This window comes from Hermetia illucens, chromosome 1 (assembly GCF_905115235.1).
Source record: "Hermetia illucens chromosome 1, iHerIll2.2.curated.20191125, whole genome shotgun sequence".
Lineage (NCBI taxonomy): Eukaryota > Metazoa > Arthropoda > Insecta > Diptera > Stratiomyidae > Hermetia > Hermetia illucens.
In genome coordinates, this window is record NC_051849.1 from 79,752,883 (window position 1) to 79,762,545 (window position 9,663).

The window sequence follows — 9,663 nt, forward strand, 5'->3', positions numbered from 1 at the left end:
GAGGGGCCTCCCCCTATACGGAAAACGGGTGCAATTCTTTCTTGCCTGTCCATCTTTCCGGCTGTCCGTCGCACCAAATTTACTCGGCTGAATAGATTGTCACTAAGTTTGGTGAGAATATGTGGTCTGTGTGCCCCTTTACATGCAGAGAATGGCGCTTTTTTCCATTAAGCTTGAAAGGGGTGTCCGGATGGCTCAAGTGGTTAGAGCGCTGGGCTGTCGTAGCGGAAGGTCGCGGTTCAAATCTCGCTGGGGGCAGAGGAATTTGTTATCGTGATTGTATGTCGGACACCAGTCGACTCAGCTGTGAATGAGTACCTGAGTCAAATCAGGGTAATAATCTCGGGCGAGCGCAATGCTGACCACATTGCCTCCCACAGTGTACTGTGGTGTACCGTTACGGTCTTGAATGAAGTGCTCTAACACACTTCAAGGCCCTGATCCAATATGGATTGTTGCGCCAACGATTATTATTATTATTGAAAGGGGGCTCCCCATACAGGTGAAATGGGGTGTAATTTTTTCCACAGAATATGATCATGTGATGAAAGGACTCGAACAGTACCTATGATTCTGAGTACTGGCCGATTGCTACTGACAATGAACGCCGTCTGCGGTAATGGAAAAGTGACAAAAGCGATCTGGGCAGTCCACCATCTCCTTAAGCGAATAAGCATCCAGGAGACATTTTATATGTGAATGCGTCACCAATGGTTGCATCAAATTTTGAATGCTAAATATATTGCACGCAAAAGGGATAACAGTCACAATTTGCATGAAAAGGCCAATGACGGTACACGCTATAATGCTACGTTTCGTTTAGTAACCTCATATCTTGAGAACGAATGTTTCCATACAAGCCAATATTAGTTCAGCACGGTTCAAAGCAATAATTTGAACAGTGCTCATATCCGAATTACAACGCAAAAGAAAACGGAAAAATGTCCCTATCCATATCTCAGAGGATGGGCAGAAAGTGATATTTAACTACAACAGCTGCAAAGCGGGTAGATGTAGATCCAACTTACTAGAAATAGATAGATTCACCAGCACTTCTTTAAAAACATAGCACCTTCGGATATCTTCAAAACAGCACTTGATAACAAAGGCCTGATGCCGATTAGCAATTGTCAATCTTAAGATCTCACCATAGGGTCAAAGCTCTTACTGTACAAGACTATGATCTTGCCAGTCCTCATGTATTCCTCGGAAACTTGGGTTCTGAGCAAGAAAAATTGCGAACTCTTGGCCGCGTTCGAGAGAAGAATCCTCAGAAGAATTTTTGGCCCCCTACATGAGGATGGACGATTCGGTAGCCTACACAATGACGAAATCTATGAACGATACCATGACCGTCCGGTTGTGGATAAAATCCGGCTCAATAGGTTACAGTGGGTGGTCACTTAATCCGTCTGGATGAGGATGATCCCACGCGGAAAGTCTATAAGGGCAATATCAATGGTAGAAAAAGAAGACGAGGCAGACCCTGCTTAAGATGGAGCGATGGCGTAGGTCAGGACGCCAGACAGCTTTTAGGGATATCGAATTGGTGGACCTCGGCGCAAAACCGGGATGTCTGGAGTTACTTATTAAGGCAGATCTAGACTGGATACCGGTTGTTGCACCGTTGATGATGCTGATGAATCTTAAGATTTAGCCTTTCAAAAGTCCAACCAAGTAGCAGAGTAGAACATTGCTTATACTTATAATCAGAAAAAGAATATTTGGATTTACTTCCAATTAATTATTTTCAACTTCTCGTTTCACTAAATACTCGTATGTGGAAACAAATTCAGACTGTGTTTCACATGCAAAGGTATACAGGTAGAAAAAATTCTGCCATATTCGTCCGAGAAATCATTCTTACTCGATTTTTGTTTTAATTACTACTAATGACGATGAAAGCTAGTTGCCCAGAATGACTTATAGATTGCAGGCATACACGCACACAAGATATAATTTGAACAAACTCACAGTAATAGACAAATTTCAAGCAAACATGTCTATTCGGTTCCCACTGTCGGTTCTGATTTATATGCAGTCCATAAAGGTGAAGGAGATTGAGATTGAGACTACCATATAACCCCTGAAACCATACAAGCCAAATGAAGAAATACTAAAAGGTCCCCAAGCAAAAGGGAGTACAAGTCAAAGTCAGAAAGCAATCTTATCAGTTCGAAGCAATTAGTGCACAGAGAATTCGAGTAAAAAGTCCTCCGGCTGAGGTTAAGAACTATTCGAACCCTTTGGCTAGTCTAGTGAATTCCAAGGCAAAGGTTCAAACTATTAACAAAATAACATTAGCACACAACACAACCTGTGAACATGTAATATTCAGTGAAGAAGCAACTGGTAATTATCCGTGTAAATATTGTGTGCTCGATGTGAAGTAATTGAAACAACAATTAAAAAATGTCGTCACATTGAAAAACTACAATTCCCTCAGATTGACACTGGAGGATATTTTTTTATTGAATCCAACACATTCAATTCACACATTAGCAAATATAACAATTTTGAGAAAGAAAGCCAGGACTACACACTACCCCTTATTATGCAGAATACTAAATGAACTTCAAAAAAGGTTATCAATCCTTTACACCCCAAAGATATCCTTCGTATAACGGTTGAATTGTTATCTATTATCAGCAATCGCGTAAAGTTTAAAAACATTTTTTTTTACCTTTTCTACTTTTAGAAAAAAATGCGATATCGAACGAGACCGAGATAGAGAAATTAAATCAATGGAGCCTAGGGATCTTTCCTCAACAGGACGAATATTTAGTAGAAATGATATTAAGTTAAGGTAAGTTTCTTGTAATCAATGCTAACTTCCTCTTTTTAAGTTTGGAGATTGATGAGGATATGCACATAGACTTCTGAAATGTCAGATAACTCCATAAACCATGATATTTAAGATTGCAATAAACGAAAAATACATATAGATATTGACAATAAATTAAACAATATTTAGTTGTACCTTTATTAGAATTCTAATTTTGGCTGACTGAGGACAGCCGTCAGATCCTTTTATACCTCACTGTATGGTCCAGAAAGGTGTGTGAATGCTTCTCTAAAAACTTCACCCCATCTTTAGGCGTTTTTTGGACTTACTAATGTTCATTACTACGAAATTAAATTAAAATCGAATATACCATATTTTTCCAAAGTGATTTTCATCACACTGCCCACCGCCCAAACTTATTCATTACAAACAAGTATCGTCGCCTTCTTCCTGACGTATTGGAAGGTGCTAACCTCTCTAGGTGTATTATTTTCAGTTTCGCCCTAATTCGGCGTAATTTATTTTTTCAACTACTCGATATCGCCATTGCGATTGCAGCATTTGCGATTTCCCTTTTCTTCAATCGGCCTTTCAGAAGACCTTCAAAATTTGGCTTTAAGTCGAACTTATCCTTCGACCTCTTCCCCGATATTCTATGGAATTTCAGGTCAAAGATATCATGTATAAGCGGCTCTTCAACTTAAGCAGTGCAGCAAAGCGGTACAATGTGAAATTGGATCAGAAGTTCGTGAAGGCGAAGGTTATCGGTCGAGTCGGAACGGTTCAATACGAACTGGAGGACATGGAGCGTGGTAGCCTGGGCGTCGCTCACGCGAAGGACCTTAAGGCCTAACTCAGGTCTGGATCTTTGGCTGCCTTTCCTCGTAAGCACGCCAATACTCAGCCGCTATCAGCAGTGATTGCCTCACTTGTCCCCTCTATGGATCACATTTAGTTCCTTTCGCTTCATTTGCAGACAATTTTCATAATTTTAAGTCTCTCAACAGACAAAATTGGACCCAATAATTGCTTTTGTTGGGAAATTTAAGTTTGCATCATGAATCGCCGATCAGCATTCCATTAAAAATATGTTAGCTGCACTGTTCATTCCAGTTCTTCTAATCTTCGTCAACGACGTTCTTGATAAGTTGAATTAAATGTTTCTGATTGTGGATACTTGGTCGATGTTCAGAATGCTTGATAATTCATATACGTTTTTGAAAAACTCTGACCCGAAATTTCTTCCCCAATACATGTTTCAGCCTCCTTGTTAGGTATTGGTTATACCATCGTTCATTTGCGTAAATAGTTAATAGCGACGAACACATAGTTGTTACCTTTGCTGATCGCTGGAATCGCTCCTGGCATACCCATGGTAATGTGATCGAATGAGGTATCCTGCACTTCGTATTTTGGGTCCTTTTGCGGATGTGCATTGCTTCACGTTCACTCCTTTGGAGTATAGTCTTAAGACCGTGTTTTAATTTCATTATCATGCTGTGCAAGTGATAGGCCTGTATCAAATGGGCTACATAAAGAATTCAAAACTGGTATCGGGATATAAAGGTTGGTACTCAACAATCTCGACCATCGCACTTGTCAAATTTTTGATTGTGGTACTCCTTACTACTCTCATCTAATTTAAAGGTAATTTAAAACATTAATCAGCTTTTGCAAAATGTTTCCTTTCACACTTTACCAAATGCTCTATCTTCAAGTTGGAGGCTCAGCCATTGACGCTAATAAATTTTTGATGATTAAATTAGTGTTTTTTTTTAAATGGGAGCGCAGTTGACAATCCTTGCCAGAATGGAAGAGGTAAAGCTGGGCCTTAAAGTGCATTAGAGTACTTCATTCAAGATAGTAACGGTACACTACAGTACACTATAGAAGACAATGTGGTCAGCATTACGCTCGTCAGAGATCATTACTCTGATTTGTCTCAGGTACTCACTCACAGCTGAATCGACTGTTATCCGACACCCAGTCACGATAACAAATCTCTCTGTCACCAGTGAAGCTTGAACTGCGACCTTCGAATACGAGGGCCCAGCGCTTTAACCACTTGAGCTGTCCGGACACTAGACTCCGGACTGTCTAGAACACCGTGAGTGGCAAGCGGATCACAGAGAGTCCATTTTGAAATGGACTGGAAAAAAGCGGAAGAAAGAAGAAGCGCTTGAAGGAAAGTTCTTCCAAGTAGTCTCTAGGGCTCAAAAAAGAAAGCATAGAAGGAAAGAGAAACAACACGCCACACCATTACAAAATTAGCCTTTCAAAGTTAGGGCTGATACAAATGGTGCATCGACGAAGAAAAAGACGAGAAAACGAAGGAGAACTAAGCTGTTCGTTCTGCTCTTTAAATCGACGGAAGGCAAAACATTTGCGGAAATTCTCAGCGGGATCCAATATAAAATCATGTCTAAAGACAATGGAGTAGAACTGTCTTCTAAAAGAAAAACAAAAGGTGGCGAAATTCTCCTTGGATTAAAATTCGCCAGTTCCTGATGATGTCTTCGCGGAAGTATATAAACTCGTGTGCGACCTTTAACCAGACCTGCTTAGCACATCCAACACTTGCTGAAAGGGGCTTTTTCCATTGCTGCTGAAATGTGGAGAGACTTGCGCTAATCAGCAAGGAGAAGGGAGACCGTGAGTTACACGATCCCTGTGCTCTGCAATGGAGTGATGGAAGGCACCGAACACATCCTTTTCGCCAGAAAATTTGGAAAGGAATTCGTCAACAACCATATGCGAACACAGAGATGTTTATCCAGACAACATTAGCAGAGAGATGCTAAGGAGCGCTGGCAGATGGAGTCTTTTACGCATTACGTTCGGGCTCCCCTGTGACGAAGAAGATAGAGCTCGATCGGTAGAGGAAACGATTGTCAAGGGTTAGTGAAAGAAATTCCCTGAGTTCAGGGCTTCCTTAGCCCAATGAGCAAAAAGGCTACTCCGAAATATTATGTCCAATGATTTCACACTAGCTTTCTGATGACGAAGAGGTGTTTAATTGGTAGTCCGAGGTCGGAATGCTACGGAAGTCCAACATTCCGTTCGTAAACCCATAAATCAAAAATAAGGTAAAATCTTCAGTAGTCGAATATCCATGACTCCTTCTTTTGCAGTTCAATCTTGAATTCATAATGCTCCCGTCGTGTGGCACAAAAGTTGCTTGCAGATTTCTGACCCTGCCAGTACCCTATAACTTTTGCTTGCTCCTCAAGAACCTGTTATAGAAATAGGTCAGTTCTGTTATCACTTCCATCAGTATCTTATGCAAAGTTAGGTGTGCAAAGATCGGTGGAATGTAAAGCCGTTATTTCAATTACAAGAACGATTCCTCTTGCTCTTTATTTTACAAATATTTACGACCTTTCCTAATGAGCCCCTGTGGGCTGTTCGCAATATCTGCAAAGCTGGGCCCAAATCTTCGATAATACAGTAAATAGTCAAGAAAACTTCCCAGCATGTCCGAGTTTTTGGATCTTCGCCAATGGCGATAATTCTCTCTTCATTAATACGTACATCTGTCTGTACATCTGTCGTCATTTTATAATTAGGATACCGGACTTCTTTGTGGAATAGCGAAGACTTCTGCGTGCGTAGTTTGAGTCCAGCATGTTTCTTCATCAATTGTTGAACTTTTTGCTTTTTTCCGCTTAAACTTCTCGGTGCATCAGCTTCTCCGAGTTCTGTGCTTTAACTACGTTATTGTTGTCATCTTGCTGAAGATCGTGATTGATTGTAATTGCGTCTTGACATCAAGCAATGTTCCCTTTTTGAGGTTTCTTGATAAACAAAGTCGATTTACAGACCATTTGCCTATCACAGATATTTTCCTCAGAAACGGTTATAGGTTCACTTTGGTGTAGTTATAGTCAGAGTTTCAGGATCGCGAATGCCATCTACCATCTTGTTTTCTATGGTCGCTTCCACATTTTTGTTCGAAAAGTGGCATGGTCATTGTCATTGTATAATTACATTCGTCTTGCAAAACCATGGAAATACTTCTATGCCACCCTGTTCAGCTCCATGACTGACGCAGGAACAGAATTAGAAACAATTATGAATGAAGCTCTTCAATTAGTTATGTTTTCCCCTAGCTTGATTTCTTCCTTTTTCCTATTCTTTCCGATTTACATTTATCACAAAAATTTCTGTGCTTAAACCTTCAACTTTCAAATAAACATTTTGGTAAGAAATTTGACGCCAAAGCTTTCCAAATATTAGTGGAAGTTCTCCTACCGCTTTGCCGCCTCCACGATGCGTTCTTTATATCATCCGTTTCCATTTTTTCCACCATTGTTAGCATTTCCTTTTATCCTCCTTTTATCCTGGCTGCCATTCGAGGTGCAGGATCATGTCGGAAATAACATTCCTCAACGTTAACTCCTCCAGGCTCCAGAGCTTCGCGAAGTTTCTTGTGAGGATCTGTTTCTATTCCTCCGCTGTTTTCAATTGGTACGTGAAGGTCGAGACTTCAGAACTCGGACAGATTTGACTAGATATCGCAACCTCTATGAAATATGATAAGTGTACTTAGGACCATGCTATGTAACTAGCATGGCATTTTACCAAGTTTATATTATCATAATCATCATAACATCCCTTTTTGTCTGTGCTACTTATTCAACTTCGACCCTCAAGACCCTTTCACAGTTACTTTAATTCTGACACCCAATCAAGCCCAGTTATCTTAAAATCAGATTTAAACATCTAGAAAATTCGCGATCGATAGTCTGAAAGTATCATCGCCTAGAAGTATAGTAGCCTCTTAGATATACGTATTTTACTAATAGAACCTGGTTTCATTATATGTTGGAGGTGAGGAGGTGATATGTTCAACACCGACATTTTCCAAACTTCGATTTAATTTTACTGAAGGTAGTTTTGAAGGCGTTGCGTCAAATTCTCCTCCCTTATTAGGACATTTTATCATACAATAGCGAAGTTGCCCCACATATTTAAGTTGGACATCTTTTTAGCTTTGCATGCTGGCATATTATGCTATGAGTGACTCCAAAGATTTTCTTCTAATAATGTACATATACATAAACTTCGACCTACAAAGCTTAGTGTTAAGTTAAAGCGATTTTAACAGAAACATTTTCAAAGCCATACTTTGTCATTTTAGCTCATCACCAACAGTATCACCAACGATCTCAAATTCATCATCACCCACACCAACACCACCGACCACAACTCCGGTTTCATCTATTGTGGGTGCATCAACACCGGCCGGTCCATCATCAGGGTCAAATGCGTACTTGCACACCAACCATAAGCCAATCACAGGCATCCCTTGTGTCGCAGCAGCATCACGATACACTGCACCAGTCCATATTGATGTCGGAGGAACAATTTATACAAGCTCGCTGGAGACCCTCACCAGATTTCCAGATTCGAAGTTAGCAAAACTTTTCAACGGGTCAATACCCATCGTCCTAGACTCTTTGAAGCAACACTACTTCATTGATCGCGATGGAGGCATGTTTCGACACATCCTCAATTTCTTGCGAAACGCCAAACTTTTGATCTCAGAAGATTTTCCTGACTTTGATTTATTAATGGAAGAAGCTCGATATTTTGAAATTGATCGTGAGTATCCCCGATGATGGGGTCATCTGTAACGCATCTAACCGATTTTTACGATCTTTCTAGCAATGGTTAAGCAACTCGAGCAGATGAAAAAGGATCGCGTTCGAAATGGAAACTACCTATCGTCCCCACCACTGCTCAGCCGTGTGAAATCCAGTCCACGTACAGGATCCCAGGAGTATTTATATGAAGTTGTCGCTCTGCACATATCTCCGGACTTAGGAGAACGCATCATGTTTTCCGCTGAACGATCATTGCTTGAAGAAATCTTCCCAGAGTCAAGTCAGGCTGCTCAAAATGCTCGTTCCGGAGCTGCTTGGAGTCAACCAGATTGGCGACAAGTCATTCGATTCCCCTTGAATGGCTACTGTAAATTGAATTCCGTGCAAGTGTTAACACGGTTATTAAATGCCGGTTTCACCGTTGAAGCTAGTACAGGTGGCGGAGTTGAAGGACAACAGTTCTCTGAATATCTACTTATACGAAAAATCCCTATGTGATAGTTAATGAAATAATTACTACAAAATAATCTTAAATTTGGAAAGTTCGCTCCGTAAAGACAACCAATATATTTACAATTCTGGTAAAGGCAGACTTCATTTCTCAAGATCAATTATTCTGACTATTCTCAATTGAAGGCAAAACAGGAATTGCTTTATACTATAGTCAAGCGTCATATCACAACCCTTCCAATTTCGATTATCGATTATTTGAATAAACAAATTATTTCACCCATAAATAAAACATGTTACAGTTCAAAATTAGTTTATAATTGTGTATCATTGTAAGGTTAGTTTAATATGGAGGCAAACCGCCTCTCAAAAGAACTGAATTTATTTATACCCTGTAATTTTGTTAAATAAAATGAGTATTAAAATATTTGTAATTTAATTTACATTTCCGAAATTTTATTTAACGATAATATATTCGAGGAGATCAGCTGCTTGTAATAACAAATATGATTAAGCAATGATCAAAAGCCCCCACTTCAACTGCCCTAAAAACATGCAAATTTTGACAAAATTCTTCACGGAGGTCCGTGATTGAGAGGGAACATCCTCGGCGGATCGTTAATCAAGGCTTTTCCTGCCCCAGATGTCTCACCTTGCCTTAGCATTCTCAGGCCGTAATATTGCAACATACCCCTTTATTAATATGAGTTTAGTGGGTTAGAGGGGAGGAGTGGAAAACGGAATCCTCAAATCAAAAGTATAAATTAGTTCTAAATTAGTTGCTTTTAATATCGCAAGAAACAAAACTTATTAAAATCGATT

At 40.0% G+C, this 9,663-nt stretch overlaps 1 protein-coding gene across 2 annotated transcripts in view; it reads left to right on the forward strand.

Moving 5' to 3' along the window:
* Positions 1-9,268, forward strand: part of LOC119659602 (BTB/POZ domain-containing protein kctd15-like) — a 56,511-nt gene extending 47,243 nt beyond the window's left edge. The window contains exons 4-6 of one of the 2 annotated variants that reach the window (XM_038067775.1): positions 2,699-2,806; positions 7,926-8,389; positions 8,453-9,268. In XM_038067775.1, the coding sequence (XP_037923703.1) occupies positions 2,699-2,806; positions 7,926-8,389; positions 8,453-8,889 (1,009 nt within the window). In that variant the 3' untranslated portion in view covers positions 8,890-9,268. The remainder of the gene's footprint in view (positions 1-2,698; positions 2,807-7,925; positions 8,390-8,452) is intronic. The other variant, XM_038067783.1, reaches the window with a different exon arrangement.
* Positions 9,269-9,663: the final 395 nt, after the last annotated feature.